Source organism: Lissotriton vulgaris, chromosome 8, assembly GCF_964263255.1.
Source record: "Lissotriton vulgaris chromosome 8, aLisVul1.2, whole genome shotgun sequence".
Lineage (NCBI taxonomy): Eukaryota > Metazoa > Chordata > Amphibia > Caudata > Salamandridae > Lissotriton > Lissotriton vulgaris.
In genome coordinates, this window is record NC_141696.1 from 221,183,697 (window position 1) to 221,204,128 (window position 20,432).

General features: G+C 45.2%; 1 protein-coding gene across 1 annotated transcript in view; it reads right to left on the reverse strand.

Moving 5' to 3' along the window:
* The window catches only part of URB1 (URB1 ribosome biogenesis factor), a 783,310-nt gene extending 771,211 nt beyond the window's left edge, over positions 1-12,099 (reverse strand). Inside the window, exon 1 of the mRNA XM_086933991.1 lies at positions 11,604-12,099. Coding sequence (XP_086790117.1) covers positions 11,604-11,736 — 133 coding nt within the window. The 5' untranslated portion in view covers positions 11,737-12,099. The remainder of the gene's footprint in view (positions 1-11,603) is intronic.
* Positions 12,100-20,432: the final 8,333 nt, after the last annotated feature.

Here is a 20,432-nt window from a genome sequence, read left to right on the forward strand (position 1 = left end):
GCCCGTTACTTTCCTCTTCAATGCTAATTGCTTCCCCACTTGCGTCCTCTGTGTTGATTACACCTTCCCGCTGTTGCTTCCGCCCCCTTCCACCCCCTATGTTGCTTCCAAGTACCCCCACCCTGTGTGTTTCTTCAGTGTTCCCCAGCCACCTCCCATGAAGCTTGTGTCCTATGACGCATGCACCCCCGTTCCTTCTGCCCTAAGTTGCTTCCGCTGCCCCATCCTCCTGATTTAATAAAGCACTTGCCTCACCCTCACACCCCCTCACCCTCACGCCCCCTCACCCTCACCCCCCTCACCCTCACACCCCCTCACCCTTACACCCCCTCACACCCTTACACCCCCTCACCCTCACAAACACCCTCACACACCCTCTCACCCACACCCACCCTCACCCCCCTCAACCTCACACACCCTCACACCCCTCACCCTCACACACTCCCTCACCCTCACACACTCCCTCACCCTCACACACTCCCTCACCCTCACACACTCCCTCACCCTCACACACTCCCTCCCTCACCCTCACACTCCCTCCCTCACCCTCACACACTCCCTCACCCCCTCACCTTCACACACACCCTCACACACCCTGTCACACCCTCACACCCCCTCACCCTCACACACCCTCAAACCCAGTCACCCTCACAACCCCCCTCACACCCTCACCCCCCCAAACCCTCACACCCCCTTTGCCCTCACACCCCCCTCGCCCTCACACATCTACTCCCCCTCACACCCCCACAACCTCACCCTCACACACCCTCTCCCTCCCTCGCCCTCACACACCCTCAACCTCACACCCCCTCATCCTCACCCTCACACCCTCACCCCCCACACCCTCACCCCCATCACCCTGAGCCCCCGTCACCCTGAGCCCCTGTCGCCCTCACCCAGTTACCCTCAACCACACCCCCTCACACCCTCACCACGTCACACCCTCACCCACCCTCACACCCCCTCACCCACCCTCACACCCCCTCACCCTCACACACACCCTCACCCTCACACACACCCTCATCCTCACACACCCCTCATCCTCACACACCCCCTCACACACACCCTCACACCCCCTCACACCCCCTCACCCTCACACCCCCTTGCCCTCACATAGCATAGCATAACAAAACATAGCATAACAAAACACAGCATAGCATAACAAAAAAAAGCATAGGATAGCAAAACAGCATAACAAAACAAAACAGCATAACAAAACCCAACAAAACATTGCATACATAACAAAACATAGCATAGCAAAGCATAGCAAAACATAGCGTAGCATAACAAAACACAACAAAACATAGCATAGAAAAGCATAGCAAAACATAGCATAGCATAACAAAACACAACAAAACATAGCATAACAAAACAACATAGAATAGCATAACAAAACAAAGCTTAGCATAGCAAAACTGCATAGCAAAACAAAGCATAGCATAACAAAATACAACAAAACATAGCATAACAAAACACAACAAAACAAAACATAGCATAGCATAACAAAACAAAGCATAGGATAGCAAAACTCAACATAGCATAACAAAACAAAGCATAGCATAACAAAACATAGCATAGCATAACAAAACAAAGCATAGGATAGCATAACTCAACATAGCATAACAAAACAAAGCATAGGATAGCAAAACAAAACATAGCATAGCATAACAAAACATAGTCTAACATAACAAAGCATAGCATAACAAAACACAACATAACAAAACAACACATAGCATAGCTTAACAAAACACAACAAAACATAGCATAGCAAATCAAAACATATAATAGTATAGCAAAACATAGCATAGCATACCAAACACGACAAAACATAGCATAAAAACATAGCATAGTAAAATAAAAACACAACAAAACATATTATTTATTTCTGGTATTTATAAAGCGCGACACTCATCCCAGGGATATCACGGCGCTGTAAACAGAAGAGACTGCTGAGGACTGTGCTGAGAGTTATTTTTTAGGGAACAGGTGGGTTTTTAATTGTTTCCTGAATTGAAGGTAGTTTGTGGTGTGTCTGAGTTCTACAGGTAACTCGTTCCACCTTTCTGCGGCCAGATATGAGAAGGCGCGTCCGCCGGTCCTTGCTTTGTAAATGCGCTTGGGTTTAGCCAGAGCCAATTGGTTCGATCTTAAATTCCTGTTGGGGGTGTAGAATTCGGTTTTCCCTTGGAGGATAGTGGGGCCAGTTTTATTGAGAGCTCTGTGCGCGTGGCAGAGTATTTTGAAGGTAGCCTTCTGGCGCATTGGTAACCAGTGGAGTTTCCGGAGGCATGCGGATGCTGAGTCTCGCTTGCCTTTGTTGCAAACTAGTTTGGCTGCCTGGTTTTGTAAGACCTGTAGTCGGGAGAACAGTTGTTCGTTCATCCCTTCGAACAGGGCATTGCCGTAATCCAGGCGGCTGACCAGTAGGGCCTGGGTGACTGTGCGTCGGCAGTCTAGAGGTATCCAGGGAAAGATTTTTGCCAGGAGTTTAAGAATTGCAAAACCTTTGCCCCAAAGTGAACGGATGTGGTCCTTCATGGATAATGCATCATCCATAATGATACCCAGATTTCTGGCATGCTGTGTTGGGGTGGGGGCTGACCCCAACGATGGTGGCCACCATGTGGCATTCCATGTGAGTTTGGCTCCTCCGAATAGTAGACATCTCCGATTTTCCGGCGTTTAATTTCAAGCAGTGGTTTCGCATCCAGTCCGCCATTTCAGAGAGACAGCTATGAAGTTTTTTCTTTGTTGTCTCCACCTCTTCACCCATTGTCACCATCAGCTGTGTGTCGTCGGCATAAGAACATATGCAGATGCCCCACTTTCTTCCAATGTCAGCCAGAGATGAAACATAGACATTAAAGAGAGTGGGGCTCAGTGAGGCCCCCTGTGGGACTCCACAGCTGGTGGGATAGGGTTTTTAGTGGTATTGGCCCATGTGCACTGCTTGGGTGCGCTTGCTGAGGAATGATTTAATCCAGCTCAGGGCTGTGGATTGCACTCCTTTGCTCCGGAGGGTGTTTAGCAGGCACTCGTGTGCTACCGTGTCAAACGCTGCTGACAGGTCAAGCAGTATCAGAGCCACAGATCCCCCTTGATCTGTGATGCATCTGACACTGTCCGACACTGCCAGCAACGTTGCCTCGGTGCTATTGTTGGCTCTAAAGCCGGTCTGGGAGAGGTCCAGGAGTGAATTGTCTTCCAAGTATCGGGACAGTTGTGTGTTAACCAATTTGTCCAAAGCTTTGGAAAGGTAGGGGAGTTGGGAAATTGGCCTGTAATTCTCCGGATTGGAGATATCGGATCCGGCTTTTTTCAGGAGGGGGGTTACGGATGCGTGTTTCCAGGCTTCCGGGTAGGACGCGGTGGTGAGTGATGGATTAAAAAGTTTGGTAATAAAAGGGCAGAGCGTTGGTGCAATTTTGGAGAACACAAAATGGGGGCACGGATCCGCGGGAGAGCCGGATTTGATTGTCTTCAATGCTGATAGTACTTCCTCGTCGGTAAATGGTTGAAAACTAGTTAGACGCGGAGAGTTGCCGGCGTCTGGTTGGGCATTGCATTTATCTGTTGTTGGGGGATGCTTGTCGAGGTTGTCTGGTAAGGTGGGGGTATTGGGGAGGGCGAAAGTGGAGTAAATTTTGTCAATTTTTTCCGCAAAAAAGGTGCTGATGCGCTCACAGGCCTCTGTTGAGGGGGTGAAGGTTTGTGATGTGCTGGACGGATTGTTGAGTTCCTTCACTATTTTGAACAATTCTTTTGCGGAATTGTTGCTGTCATGAATTCGCTGAGTGAAGTATGCTTTTTTCGCGTCTCTGATTGCTGATATGTACTGTTTTCGTTTAGTGACGTAGATTGCTCTGGTTTCTGGGTCTTTTGTTTGTCTCCATCGGTGTTCGTCCTTTTGGCATTCCTTTTTAAGTCCCTTGAGGAGGGGGGTGTACCATTTTTCCCTGGTAGTTGTTTTTTTCTTAGATTCCCACATGGGGGCTATTTTATCCAGCGTTTGTCGAATTCCAGTGTCTAGAAGAGTGACATTACTGCAGATAGGAGAGTCGTCCTGTAAAGCAACGTCTGCCTCGAGGAAGTGGTCTTGGAAGTTGGAGTCATTAATTAGTCTCCAGGTTCTGTTGGTGGTAAAGGGGGTGAATCTCTGCTTCAGGCGTTTACCAGGGAGCTTAAATGAGAAGGATAACATGGAGTGGTCCGACCAGGGCAGGGGGAGGATTTCCTTTATGGTAGTTGACTCGATGTTGGTGAAAAGGAGATCTAGAGTATGCCCTGCTAAGTGCATGGGGCCCTCAACCCACTGTTTGAGTTGTAAGATTTCCATGTCATATTTCAGTTGGGAGGATCCGGGGGAAGTTATTTTTTCATAGTGGACGTTGAAATCACCAATGACCATGTAATTTTTGTGTTTTAAGCAAAATGGTAACAATTGATTCAGTAACTTGGCACTGATATTAGCTTGCTGCCCTGGAGGATTATAGACAACTGCGCCGGCTAGTATAATATGGCCCTCGAGCAGGATTCGGAATGGAAGTATTTCATGTTCGGGGTCGGCGATTGTTTCCGTAAGACATGTTAGGTGGTCTCAGAAAATTACAGCGACTCCACCTCCTTTTTTTTTGCTTTGTCTATTTTGTGTAATTATTTTATATTCAGGGGGAAGGGCGTTGGCAAAATCTGGTGCGCTGGTGTCAGATAGCCAGGTTTCAGTAATAAAAACCTGGTCAGGAGTCCTGGATGCCAGCGTGTCCCAGATGTCCAGTGCATGTTTAGGTAGAGATCTGGCGTTAAGGTATAGGCATTTCAGTTCCAGCTGATTATTGGTGGGGATTATGTGGTGGTCAGTTGGAGGTTGGCCTATGCTTGACCATCGGCAAGAGAGACAGGAGATGGGTCCATAGGATAGGCCGGGGCCGGTTTGAATACATTGATGAGATCTCACTTCCGTGGTGGCTTTGTTAAGGGCAAGTAGTTTGCTTCGTGTATAGCAAATTGGTTTGTGAATGGATGGATTCAAACCTGCAGGGGGTATGGCCCCTGGTCCCAGTCGGTCGCGGACGGGCGCAGACGGGCTTGCCTTAGGCGCGCAAACATCGCGCCCGCTGCGCGACCGAGGATTGCACATAATTTATGTTGCTTTGGAATTGTGGATTGGGGGCGTGGCCTAAAAGGGGCGTGGCCTCCGCTCGTGGTGGGAGGGCGCGAGGGGGAGAGTGCGTGTGTCGTCAGCGCTAGCTCCGCTGCGTACACAGCTGTTTTGTCGGGTAAGTGCAGTAAAGACACAAGTGGTCTGTGCTTTAAAACAAGTTATCAGTGACATACAATTTTTAAAATAACGGTCTGCCTTACTCCCGGCTTCCGCCTCTGGAGTCTGCTTACGGACTTAGCATAGAATAACAAAGCATAGTATAGCAAAACATAGCATAGCATAACAAAACACAGTATAACAAATCAAACCATAGGATAGCAAAACATAGCATAGCATAACAAAACAAAACATAGGATAGCAAAACTAAACATAGCATAGCATAGCATACAGCATCAATCAGCACCACCACAGCATCACTCAGGGGCACCACAACATCACTATGCGCTACCGCAGCATCACTGAACGCCACAGCATCACTCGTTCGCCATCACAACATCACTCAGCACCGCCACAGCATCAATCTGTGCAACCATTCAACAACAACTGGTTCAAATATGTTCTCTCAATGTTTCAAGCTTTATTACAAATGTAACAAAAAGATGTTAATATTTCACTTCTGTTCTTGGATTTTCGTCACAATAAAATACACTGAACATAATCTTCACAAAAGTTATTTTGAAAAGTTTAAGCTATTGCCATTATAAATTACAATAACTTTTATTTAAGTATTCATTATTAAAAATAATTAAAGCCATTGTTATTTGTAATATCAATACATGTAAGTCACGTAAATACAACACATATTGCATTACAAATGCCATAGGTGTCACATCTGCGAAAGTTATAACTATTGGCATTGTAAATGACAAAGCTATTAATTTAGCTATTTTCAAAAACAAAACATAAATAAAAAAGTTGTCATTTACAATACCAATAGCTCAAACTTTCCTAATGCGAGACCTATTGCATTGCAAATGCTTGTTTATCTCACCTTCCACTCATTGTTTTTTTAGTTTGGAAATTTGAGAATTACACCCTGTGAATCTTACTGACTAAGCTACGCCCCTGCTCTTAAATGTTGGTCAAAGGCACCCCCCAACACCCACTAACGCTACCCAAGAGTGTTTGTATCAGACCCGTTCTCTTCAGTGCTTCTCAGAGCTGAAGACACCATCCTATGAGGGATGGTATGCTGAAATATTCCCCCTGGTTGCTGGTTTAGGAACTCCTCGTCACAAGTGTTGGTCGGAATCCACCTACTCATTAATGTTGGTCTGAGACAACTCTGCCCCTTACATTTTCCCTGATGCTTGTCTAACACTGAAATGCCAACTAACAGGAAATGTATGGTAGATTACCATTCGAGTAATGGCCATATCAAAACTACATATAATTTCTGCCTGGGCATTTACAAGCCATTTTAGGTCTTGCCTAGGCAGCCCTGCATTGTATGTGCTGTCTCGAAGAGCCATGTTGTGTCTAGGATATGGGCTTCAAAACACCCATCTTTTTCATTGGTTCCTGTTACTGTCTTTTAGAAATGCTGACTTTTTATTGGTGAATACAACAAGCTGTCCCTTCTTTTGGTCTGCCCTGGAGACTACCCCTGCCATATAAATCCTTCCACTATGGGCCATATGCTTTCCTTCAGTGCACTACTTTGTCTTTCACTTAATCTCCTGTGCCGTTCCCAGAACACCTCCAGCACCTCGCAGCTTATTTGTCGGCTGAACAGCTGGTCTTTGCTCCCTCTCATGAGCGGCAGCTGCCGCCTCCTCCCTATGCCCTTCCCCGGTTACTGATGTGAGGAGGAAGCTGGAAATGTGTTTTAATCAAATGCTGCCTTGTAGTAGATGTTGCAGTTGTTCACGTTTGCTGGTTGATTGTTTCAGTTTTTTTGTGCTTTACTAACATCCTTGAACTTCGAGCTAGGCGAGCAGTCGTATCGAAACCGTGAGTATTATGGAGGCTTAGGCTTCATTTAAGAGTTGATTTTGTTGGACCGCAGAATCCAGCTTCCAACTTTCAAGACAGACGCTGGAAGTTACTTTCCCGGTAACTTACATAACAATCTGATGGTTTCTTTCGATTGTGCATTCTGTTGCGATGTATAGGGCTTAACTTGTCCTAGACTTGTTTCAGTTGGGATTTTCAGTGAGGCACGAAATACTTAAGGGACATTGTGAAACTGTCGCGTTTAGTGTTCTGTAACTAGTGTTTATATAAAGAGCTCCAAATACCACTGGGTGCCCAAAAATACACCAAAAAACATTATGGGGAGGCTTTAAACAACACTTCCCACCTGGCCAGGTTCCGTGGGGTAAGCTGAACTAGGATGCAAGTATTGTTGCATGTAGGGCACTGCTCTCCTTTAAGAGCATGTGCAGTTAATCAAGCCTTCACCGTGGAAAGTGGCATTGTTTTGTTTTCCTGGTCACGTGTTCCCTTTCAAACAGAAACATGCTACAAAATCCTGTCCTCTGCTTCCCTCCAAAAAGAGTGGTTTCGGTAGACAAGTTTGCAGTAAGATAAAATAGCTGAACAATCCAGATTTCACTTACAATACATTTTGTTAAATTCCGTTCAGTTGATTTGTGCTGCTTAGCATTTTTATTCTTGAGGTAGAGTTGGGATGTGTTTGAAGCTATTAATAACAATATACTTTTTGAAAAGCTGCTTATTGCAACACAAGTACAAAATGGTATAACAGGACGCTTTATTACCAATTAAAAAGGGTACTTAAATCAAAAAATCTATGTGGATTGTAATCTAAATATGAAAAATGTGAAGCATCTTTAAAAAGCATTTGTTGCTCTTTTATGGCAGCTCCCCATTAGTCAGTATGTAGCAGCAGGGTGCGCAGAGCCACGCACTTCAAACTTTTTTGTTCTTCAAAGCCATTGTGCTGATCTTTGGTATGTATTTACTTACGCTGGAAAGTGACTGTGAATCTTGTTGCTTTAAGCATTCCACAAAGTGCTCATGTTTTCGTTTACACTCCCTCTGTCCTCCGTCGCCTCTCCCCCAATACACCCCAGCCAGATCAACCTCACATACAAACATGCTTTATTTAATCACTCTACAGAGTGCATCGCTTCACTCCCCCACCTCAAAAACCTGCAAGCACTTCTACTTTCATTACTTTTAATTTTTTGCATTTTTATTTAGCGCAAATAAAAGGTATCAAAGGGTTTTACATGAGCACTAGTTGTGAGAAAGTGCTCTCTTTCTGCATGGTTGCCCCAACTTTTTGCTGAACTGCTGATGTACTTTGAGTGTGCCCAGGGCTCCCTCCAATCAGGTACCCAGGGCCTATGTTCTTTCCCTAAAACTGAATTGCAGACCAAACCCAATTGACACTCTCTAGCCACAGGTCAGCCCCTGGTAAATGGTACCACAGGTACCCAGGGCACTGGGACCAGGGAAGGCCTCTAAGGGCTGCAGCACTTTTTGTGCCACCCTTAGAGGCCCTGTATATTTACACTCACACTGCCTCTGCAGGCTACGTGTTTTGGTGCAGAACAAAGTGAAAAGTCAACATGGCACACATCCCTGTGTGCCATGCCTACAACCCACTGCCTTCCCATAGATCAGCCACCCCTTGGGTTGGGTGGACTATACCAGTGGTGAGGGTACGGATGCATGAGCCCTGTACCTCTACAGTGTCTAAGCCAATTCTTAGACATTTTAAGTGCAGTAATGCCATTAAGAGTATAGGGTGCTGGGAGTTTGTGATTACGACAACCACAGTACCATAATGGCTTTACTGAAAACTCTGAAGTTTGATATCAAACGTCTCAGCAAATTAAACCCACACTGATGCCAGGGTGGGATTTAATGGAAAATGCACACAGTGGGAATCTTAGAGATGCCCCCTGAAAAATGACCTAACACTAGTGTCCAGGCGGAGTGGCTGCCCCCCCAGCTGCCACCACCAGGCATGTTTCTGGACCCATGGGTCGAGAGTCTGCTGCTCTCGGGGGCCTGAAGCAATGCACATCCTGGGACAAGGTGCCAAGCTTCCTCCCCCAGGTTGGGCAGGGTCCACGAAGGGGAAGCTTCAAAGGCTTGCCGCCTTTGTGAGCTTCCTCAGATCTTTTGCTGCTTCCAGGAACTGGTTCCCACCAGTTCTGACCCCCCACTTTGGGCGGGAGAACCGGAGGGAAAACCAAGCGAGGAAGGGAGGTGGGCCCACCTTTGCCAACCCCACCCCTCAGGTGGGGGAGGCGAGGTAAAGCACAACTCTCAGTCCCCGCCATCTTGCAGATGGGGGGACGCAGCCAACCAGAGTGAGGCAAATGCCCCCCCTCTCACTGGAAGGTGGCATAATAGGCGGTGTAACCACCCCAAAGAAGGGACCCAGTAGTCCCAACCTTTTACTTACCTGTAGTGCCCCTAAATCTAGTATTTAGCGGCACCCCTGAACCTAATTGCCTCCTCAGGCAAGCAACGACCAAGAAGAACAGAAGAAGGACCAAACAGCTGTGTCGAAGCTAAGAAGAGGAGGACGCCCACTGACTTGGGCCCAGCCCTACCGGCCTATCTCCACCTCAAACCTGCAGAAGCGAAACTCTGGTGTTTTGAAGCCTGCAATCTCAAGAACCCAGAAGACCTGCCCTGCCTTCCAAAAAAAAAAAAGTTGTCTCCGGTGAACACCGGGTTTGTTCACCCACAGGCTCCGGCTAAATCGCGAGTCTGCACCACTCTGCACCAGTCGCCCACGGCCAGAGTTCGAGGGGCCCAACACCCTGAGCCCCACAACCCAGTGGCCTGCACGTAAGCAGCCACCAACTGGAGGCCATTCTATCCCCGATTGGATAACATTGGTCCTCAGCACCATCGCCCGGCCGCCCTAGTGCCGCTGAGGGTGTAACAAGAGTGCATCCTTGACCCTGGGGGAACCCTTGTTCTAACTCCAGGAACTCAACCCCAAAGACAGATTACTTACCTGGTAACCGTTAACTTCATTTCTCTAGATAGGAACCTATTGACTGTTTTTCACTGAAGAGTGGAGTTGATTTGTATGGAAACCTGAAAAGTTACAATTGTGCAAAACTGATTTACTTACCTTTTCTCTAGGAAATGTCCCAGTGTAATATCTAGGCATATCACACTGAGTAGAAAAAGTAATCTAAGAAGTAATCTGTACAGCAATTTCAATACCTTGACTTACCTGTATTTCAAACAACTGCATTTGAACTTGCATTCACTTGTAAACACTGCATAATATTTTGCAAAGCAATTATTTCACTTACATGTGACAGGCATGGCTCTAGAAATAAAATAACATAATAATATTTTTATACAAACAAAATTGGTCTGAGTTCAGTCTTTGAGTGTGTGACATCATTTGCTGAGTGAGTGTGTGCAACAAATGCTTAACACTACCCTCTGATAAATTCTTACTGCTCGCCCACACTGCCACAAATAGATAGTAATGTGCTATCTACTTTTACCTAGGCCTACCTTTGGGGTTCCACTGGACTCAGTGCACACCATACCTCATTTTGGTATAGTATATACAGAGCCAGCTTCCTACACTAGTTCATTACAGAAATGTGCCTAGTAGGGTATAATGTGCTGCATAGCTAAACACATATAGGGTTCACAGGGCAAGACCTACTGGCAAAACCAATGCTTGATTATTTTATAGCCAATACAGCTGGGGAGGGAGCCATAGGAGTCACATTTCAGTAACACGTCTCAGGTCTATTTTTAAAATGGAGACAGGGTAATGCAGTTAAATGTATTTTAAGACTGCAATACAACACAGTAAACAGTGGCAGTCCATGAACACAACTAGACCAAGGTTCAGGCGCTGCTAAAACAATTGTGCTTCTTAATTCAGTGCATAGTTTTCAGCATTATGTGTGTTAAATCTTTCCTATTATTGTGTTAAGCATAACTTGTCCCTCACACACATTCTTCAGGCTGTTCGATATTCTAGTTATGCAGTTGCACACAAAATGTTATAGTGCAGTTCACTTGAATCAAGGAACTTGCCTTTCTGTTTGAGGGTTAAAAAGCCTTGCAATGTGTCCATAAATGTTTCCAGGGGGCAAGCATATATTCCCGATTCAAACTGCATGACCCACTGTATAGTGTAGTAACTGTACAGCTATTCAAACCCTGGAGGAGCAGCACCCAGGAAAATATAGTGCATCGCTAAACAGGTACCAAAGGCTGCTGCACTACAAATCAAAACACATACTAAAAAAGATATTGACATTTACAACACCAATAGCTCTCTAACTCTCCCAAATGCGAGACCTATTGCATTGAAAATGCTTAAAGTTCCCACAGCTTCAAATGAACTAATTCAAGTCTCCAGACCCATGCACTGATATTGTATTGTATTTGGTAAAATGAAAATCTAGGTCTGAAAAGAAGGACGTTCTCAGTGACATGGAGTAGTTTAGTAAACCCAGAGGGTCTCACTCACCTTTCATCGCCTCCTGCGTGTTCTTGAGCTGTGTTTTAAAGGTGGTGCCGGTAAATTCTTCCTGGGGTGGTTTGGCCTTCTTAGCCGAACCTATCACCGCAGCGCCCTCTGTGCTTTTCCTTTTTTTTGCCATGGCACCAGCAAGACGTTCCAAATAGTCACAGCTTACTGACAAAAGTAGATTTGTATTCCTTAATGAGGACTCAAAACTGTTGCCTTCTCCAGTCCTAACACATGTGGCTGCTTGGACAGGAAGCAGTGCGACTCAAACAACAATCCCCCGGAAACAAGGGTTCCGGTTTCCACACTACAAGAAAAGTCCATCACACACAGAGAATACGTTCATGACTCGAACGTAGCTGCATAGGTGGGACGCGCTCAGCAAATCATTCCGAAAACACTATCCAGAAACAGCCGGTGCACTCGCTCAGTGACAGATTGAACGCTCAGGTCACAGCAGCCAGTCTCGCCAAAGGGGGCCATCTTGGAACGGGCTGCATTCCCTTACTTAGAGATAGAAGTATTACCGTTATTTAGTCGGAAGACATTTGTGGAAGCACTCCGTTCAAATTGGTTATAAAAAGGCCGCCATCTTGAAAGAGGATATCAACAGCAGACGCTATGACAGCTTGAACTACACGCCAAGAAGCTCGATGGCATACAGCTCGACTCGCATTTCCACTTTCACTTTTGCAATGCTATCACGGTTCGCATTGTTATTCAAAAGGCTCCCAGTTTTCCGTTTTTACCGGAAAATACTGACAGTAATCATTGTGTTTCCTATCTGTAATTATTTTTAAAAGTGGAAAAATACAGAAAATTGTGTATCCTTTGGATTGACTCCCATGCTGTCATTCACTAATTCTATGTCATTAGCTATTCGGATTGACAGCATGGGGGAGTTAAAAAAGAGATCTGGGATTTCCTTAAATGTTTGCATGCTTCAATATAAACCAATACTATAATGCTAATATTTTCATGTGGGTGCTATTTTTTTGGCTTTGTAAGAAGCTAAATCAGGCATGCAGCAAAGTATAAGTGCACATTTATTGAATAAATAAGTGCGGAAATATACGACTCTGGGCAATAGCTTGCTTAATCTCCACAACGGCCCCTCGCGGCGGGATGCCTGACTTTCACCTTGTGGATACCCGCTGGGGCTATCACACAGGGGAATATCAGGACGGGTTCCCTAAGCAAGCGCCGGGACACCCACTGCGGGTAGCTGTGCGCTATATAAGCTCAACTACATTTACATTTACATTACAAATTACAACTTCATTTATTCACAAAACAAATGTGGATAAATACTGATAGGACGCCCCAAAAATAAATATTATGAATAAATACAGACAGAAATGTTAAAAAAAAATACCATGAAGCTGGGAGCCCTATATTATGCAACATATTGATCTAGTGCTAACTCTGTGGTTCATAGTATATTGTATTCCGGTATTAATAGTTTGTTTTTGCCGCTATATATAATAAGAGTAATATAATATAAGAAGAGTACAAGTCCTAGTACATGAAGTCGTTTTGGATAAAACAATGATATCACCTTATTTATTTATTTATTCATTATTAATGCTGTTTTATATAACACCAACATTACCAAAAGTGTTAGGGTGCTAATCAATAGATGTGGCACATTATTTGCGAATAGTAAATTACACCTGCAATCAAATAGACTGACAAGATGAAAACTAATATGAAGTTAAATAAAATATCTTACAAAGTAAGGAGTATGCAGAAATACAAGCATTGTGCATAGGAGTCCAGATTCTGATATCATAAATGCCAATATTTTAAAATTGGAGAGAGTGAGATTTTGAAAACAAAGCGGAGAACTATTTTTTCCTCTTTGACTTTCATTTAAGCGAAGGCAATTTTGGGCGAGAGACTGGTAAAATGAAGCCGTTTTGGCTTGGAAAAACTGGAGTCTCCCACCTGGATTGGGTCTGTTGGCATGTATGTAGTGACACTTCCTGAAAAGTAGTGAGCCATAGTATGTCCCTCCTTCAAAGTTGGCAATTATCCAAGGAAAGTTCAGCATTCTCTTTGGCCCTCGCTATCTCCAGCTAGGGTTACCACCAGGTCGGTTTTCTACCAGCACCACTGGTATTTTGATGTCCCAGCTAGAACAAAAATAAACAAAATCACCTAAAGTCAGCATTTTTAACTCTTATCTGTAAGATGATTCAATCAGGAAATATAAATACAAAGCACTTTTAAATGTGTTCTAGAGCTGTGCCAATGAACTCTTACTAAAAATTGAAGTAAACAAAGGCAGAAAAGTCATGTTACAGATGAATGCATATGATTTTAATCAAAGTCTTATTTAGTTTCATGACTGGCCATTGCAGACTCTTAAAACAACAACAGATGTCCAGTATTTTTCTCTTGGAAAGGTGGAAACTCTATCTCCAGCACAAGTTTTATTTATATTTTACTTCCCACAAGTAGAGATCTTCACAAGCTCACCTTTTGCTAGCCCTTGCCTCTTCCTTTGCATACTTTCAATCAGTTATTACTGTTTACAAAAGCCTTAAAGACCAGGCCCTTTGCTCAATAACTGACAATCTATTGTCTAGTGCTAAATAATGTTTTCTTCAGTGGCAGGACAGCTTTTAGGTAACTGTTCGCTATGTAAATAGGTTTTACATGACTTTATGTGTGAGTCTTCTGTCAACAGATTGTGGAGGTAAGCATGATGTGGAAGTGTGTAGGGTATTTGGTGTGATGCAGGAGCTAACTCTGGCCTCCATGAGAAACCATTGGACGTTAGAAGTATCAGTGAGAAATGACCACCTCTTTTTATATTTACAACAAGGGGTGGTGAGGGACAGAGTCTCTGAATTAAGCAGAAAGCTCTCACCCAGTCAAGAGATCAGGGCTAGATCCAACACCGTTTTTTAAGCTCACTGCACCATCCCAGTTTCAGAACCTGGCTGTATGCAAATTAGTCTGTTCCTGTCCCAGTGCATGATGGGAACAGGGCAAACCAAACTACAAAAGCCAATTCTTACACTGGGAAGGAAACAAGCTCCCGGGGACCGGTTTCTGGCATTACAGCCGTCTTCGGCCCGGTTTGCTTGAATCCTGATGGTGCAATGAGCAAGGGTCTCACATCTGAGAATACCCTTCCACGCTTAGGGTGGACAAAAATATTTACAACAAGGGGTGGTGAGGGACAGAGTCTCTGAATTAAGCAGAAAGCTCTCACCCAGTCAAGAGATCAGGGCTAGATCCAACACCGTTTTTTAGCTCACTGCACCATCCCAGTTTCAGAACCTGGCTGTATGCAAATTAGTCTGTTCCTGTCCCAGTGCATGATGGGAACAGGGCAAACCAAAGTCTGCCCTGTTCCCATGATGCACTGGGCCAGGGACAGACTGATTTGCATATAGCCAGGTTCTGAGCTGGGATGGGGCAGTGAGATAAATAATGGTGATGGATCAAGCCCTGATCTTTGGACTGGGTAAGAGTGGTCTGTTTAACTCAGACACTCTGTTCATCACCACCCCCTTTTCTAAATCGTTTTTGGCCACCTCTTTTTATGGCAGAGACAAATTTTGATGCTGCATGTAGTACTGTTTTCAGTGGAGCAAGATGTACTTTGGGAAGATAAGGTCAGGGGAGAGTTATTATAGTTGATCCTTAATAGCAACAGTGATTGAAAGAGAGTCTTGAGAACCTTTCCCGGAATAAATCAATAAATCCCCCAGAATAGATGCAATTGAAAGTGTACATTTCTGGAAGTGGTGTTGATATGTGCCAGTAGAGTGAGTCTTTTGTCAAGAATGACTCAGAGGGGTTTGGCACTATGTTAAATTTTCAGTTGAGGATGCTTCATTCACAATTTTAACTGTTGTGCATGTCACTTCGGGCTCTACATGTTGTAGAAATACAGATAGCTGTACCTAGTTAGGTCAAGCATTCAAGACCTCTTGTATATACTTTAGTATATACTTATATATTAGTATATACTTATGAATGAATGAATGGGAACTTGTATTGCGCATACTTAACCCCAAGGGGCATCAAGGCACAAGGAGCACAGACAGACATAGAGAGTAAGAAAACAAATATTGCAGTTAGTAAGACTGAGAGAAGAGCCATGTCTTTAAGAGTTTACGGAAAATCCCCAAGGAGGGTTGGCTTATATGTGTATGTACTTTGTGGGCTCTGGAGATCAGCCCCAGGACTTGTCTGCTTCCGCTTAAGGACTTTTTTCTGTTCAAATGCCTCTATTTAGCTGTCTTAATAAATAACGGACCAGTAGAGGTTAGTAAAATACCAGAATAGCTTTCTGCTTAAGGACTTTCTTTTTTAATTTTTCTGGCAACTGCCTCTATTTAAATTTCTTGATAGAAAACGACCAGCAGAGGTCAGTAAAATACCAGAATCACTTTAGCATTCTCTAGATACCATTCCATAGAAATTGTCTTCCAAAAGCACCTACGGACAATAATATTTTTCAAATCTTGTATTTTCAGTGACGTTACCACCGAAGGCCCTGATTTTAAATTAAAAACAGAGCTTTGGACTATATAATTTACCACTGAAAGGCAATACATCTCTCCATGTGTTCCCATACCTGGCGTGTCATGCAGTTTGGTGCTTACTTTCCACCATGTTAAAGAACAGTAGATGTTTCAGCACCCAGGCTAATGTGCTGCATAGCTAAATACATATAAGGTCCCAAAGGCGAGACCGATTGCATTGCAAATGCTTGTTTTTAACCTTTTGGGTGCACCATAGAAATGTCGATCACCTTATATGTGGTAACAGTATAGATATATTTTTTTGAACAGGTACTTCTGTTCTTCCAATGTCCTGAAGAGGCCCACATTTAAAGAGCTGAAACGTGTTGACACTATCTTTTGGAGGACTCTTTCAACCTATAATACTCTAAGCAAAGCTTTGGGCACACACTAAACAAGCATTTGCAATGCAATAGGTCTCGCATTAGGGAATTTTGAGCTATTGGTATTGTAAATGACACATTTTTAATTTATGTGTTGGTTTTGAAAATTGCGAAATTAATAGCTTTGTCACTTACAATGCCAATAGTTATAACTTTCGCAAATGTGACACCTATAACATTTGTAATGCAATATGTGTTGTATTTACGTGACTTACATGTATTGCTATTACAAATAACAATGGCTTTGAAGTTTTTTTAATAATTAATACTTAAATAAAAGTTATTGTAATTTATAATGGCAATAGCTTAAACTTTTGTAAATAACTTTTGTGAAGATTATGTTCAGTGTATTTTATTGTGACGAAAATCCAAGAACAGAAGTGAAATATTAAGATCTTTTTGTGACATTTGTAATAAAGCTTGAAACATTGATAGAACATATTTGAACCAGTGATGCTGTGGTGGTGCTGAGTGATGCTGTGGTTGCGCTGAGTGATGATGTGGTTGCATTGAGTGATGCTGTAGTTGCGCTTAGCGATGCTGTGGTTTTGCTGAGTGATGCTGTGGTGCGCTGAGTGATGCTGTGGTTGCGCTGAGTGATCCTGTGGTTGCGCTGGGTGATCCTGTGGTTGCGCTGGGTGATGCTGTGGTTGCGCTGGGTGATGCTTTGGTGGCGCTGAGTGACTCTGTGGTGGTGATGAGGGATGCATTCTTGGCCCTGAGTGATGATGTGGTGTTGCTGAGTGATGCTGTTGTGGTGCTGAGTGATGCATTCTTGGCCCTTAGTGATGATGTGGTGTTGCTGAGTGATACTTTGGTGGTGCTAAGTTATACTGTGGTGGTGCTGAGTGATGCTGTGGTAGTGGTGAGTGTTGCTATGGTGATGCTGAGTGATGCTGTGGTGCTGCTGAGTGATAGTGTGGTGGTGCTGAGAGATGCTGTGGTGGCCCTGGGTGATGCTGTGGTGGCCCTGAGCGATATTGTTGTGTGCGGAGTGATGCTGTGGTGGTGCTGAGTGATGCTGTGGTGGTGCTCAGTGATGCTGTGGTGGCGCTGAGGATGCTGTGATGGGGCTGAGTAATGCTGTGGTGGCGCTGAGTGATGCTGCGATGGTGCTGAGTGATGCTCTGGTGGTGCTGAGTGATGCTCTGGTGGTGCTGTGGTGGTGCTGAGTGATGCTGTGGTGATGCTGTGGTAGTGCTGAGTGATGCTGTGGTGGTGCTGCGTGATCCTGTGGTGGTGCTGAGTTATCCTGTGGTGGTGTTGAGTGATGCTGTGGTAGTGCTGAGTGATCCTGTGGTGGTGCTGAGTGATGCTGTGGTGGTGCTGAGTTATGCTGTGGTGGTGCTGAGTGATCCTGTGGTGGTGCTGAGTGATGCTGTGGTGGTGCTGAGTGATGCTGTGGTGGTGCTGAGTGATGCTGTGGTGGCGCTGAGTGATGCTGTGGTGGCGCTGAGTTGACGCTGTGGTGACGCTGTGTGGCGCTGTGTAGCGATCACGACAATTACAAGGCTTTTGCAGGGTGTAAATGCCAGAAGAGGCACAGCAAACTACATTACCCAGAAGCCTCGAGGCCTGACCCGGAAGCACCTAGATCGGCATCCCCTACAAAGCTCTTCCACGTCAGAAAGACGGGGTTCGCCAATCCAGAACCTGCCGAGTATCCAGCTCGCTTCATGTCCTAGGAGAAGAGGATTTCCGTGCTTTGGGAGGCTTCTGACTTATAAGACCTTGAACTGCAAGTATTAAAACCCCTGGCTGGAGTGACACGCAGTCTGCGTAGTCTGCTCCCGCTTGACTGTTTCTTTGTGCGTTTTTGATTAACTCTCGGCTGGAACCGAGCCGCTACTGAGGTGTTCTGCCTTTGCTTGTTTAACCTGCTCAGGAACTATAAAAAACACCGTGACCCTGAGAACTGAGCAGGAGCGCATTTCCGTTCTCAGTCACTCGAGTTTGTGGGACGGGCTATTTTCTCAATCCTCTGCCCTCACATAGACCCATGCTGTGACGACTGAGCTTCTTTGAGTGAATCGAAGCTCAGTCCCCTGTTTGCCTGCATTGTATTTTCCTCCTTGCTGATTTTGCTTCACCGAGTATTTTCCTCCTTGCTGATTTTGCTTCACCGAGTATTTTCCTCCTTGATGATTTTGCTTCATCAAGTATTTTCCTCCTTGATGATTTTGCTTCACGTTTTGTTTTCCGTTTTGCTGATTTCGCTTTAAACCATTTGGAGATTATCCTTCATGAGAGCACAGGAGTGCTTCATAGGTGCTTACGAATCCCCAAGCAGATTATTGGGAGGTTACTATATTATTACTTCACATAGCTGTGTGTGCTAATTGGAATCTAAGTGACTCTGCCAGTTAGAGAGATTCTCTGCACTCTGAATACTGCCGTACCTTTAGTAAGTGTGCATGACTTCTTGTAGTACAAATCTATTGGGGTGTTATCTGATAAATTCTGATCTATGGTTTATTTCTCATCCTAAAACCTGCAGCTACCTAGTGGTAGAAGACTCCCAGTGCATCCTCGAGGGTCCGTATTCGATGACATCAATCTCTACCAGCAGAGGGGATTATTATCGGCAGCCGTTTATTATTTTATCCACTTCCATTTTTCCCTGTGGAGCTTGTGTGCATAGCAGTGTGAGCATAACTCTATGGGTACTTGCTTCCTGGGGAAGAAGGGGGTATAGCTACGTGCCATCGTTCCTGCTGATATCTCTCCGAGGTTAGTGGTTGTATATATATAGTACCATTGACGTTGTGACACGTTGTGGTGGCGCTGAGTGACGCTGTGGTTGTGCTGAGTGATGCATTCTTCGCCCTGAGTGATGATGTGGTGTTGCTGAGTGATGCTGTGGTGTTGCTGAGTGATGCTGTGGTGGTGCAGAGTGATGCTGTGGTGGTGCAGAGTGATGCTGTGGTGGTGCAGAGTGATGCTGTGGTGATGCTGAGTGATGCTGTGGGGGTGCTGAGTGATGCATTCTTGGCCCTGAGTGATAATGTGGTGTTGCTGAGTGATGCTGTGGTGTTGCTGAGTGATGCTGTGGTGGTGCAGAGTGATGCTGCGGTGGTGCCGAGTGAACCTGTGGGGCTGCTGAGTTATCCTGTGGTGGTGTTGAGTGATGCATTCTTGGCCCTGCGTGATGATGTGGTGTTGCTGAGTGATGCTGTGGTGTTGCTGAGTGAAGCTGTGGTGGTGCAGAGTGATGCTGTGGTGGTGCTGAGTGATGCATTCTTGGCCCTGAGTGATGCTGTGGTGTTGCTGAGTGATGCTGTGGTGTTGCTGAGTGATGCTGTGGTGATGCTGAGTGATGCTGTGGTGGTGCTGAGTGATGCATTATTGGCCCTGACTGATGATGTGGATTTGCTGAGGGATGCTGTGGTGTTGCAGAGTGATGCTGTGAATGCGCTGAGTGATGCAGTGGTTGTGCTGAGTGATCCTGTGGTTGCGCTGGGTGATCCTGTGGTTGTGCTGGGTGACGCTGTGGTGGCGCTGAGTGACGCTGTGGTGGTGCTGAGGGATGCATTCTTGGCCTTGAGTGATGATGTGGTGTTGCTGAGTGATGCTGTGGTGGTGCTGATTGATGCATTCTTGGCCCTTAGTGATGATGTGGTGTTGCTTAGTGATACTGTGGTGGTGCTGAGTGATGCTGTGGTAGTGGTGAGTGTTGCTGTGGTGGTGCTGAGTGATGCTGTGGTGGTGCTGAGTGATAGTGTGGTGGTGCTGAGAGGTGATATGGCGGCCCTGAGTGATGCTGTGGTGGCCATGAGCCATGTTGTGGTGGCCCTGAGTGATATTGTTGTGTGCTGACTTATGCAGTGGTGGTGGTGAGTGATGCTGTGGTGGTGCTGAGTGATGCTGTGGTGGCGCTGAGTGATGCTGTGATGGTGCTGAGT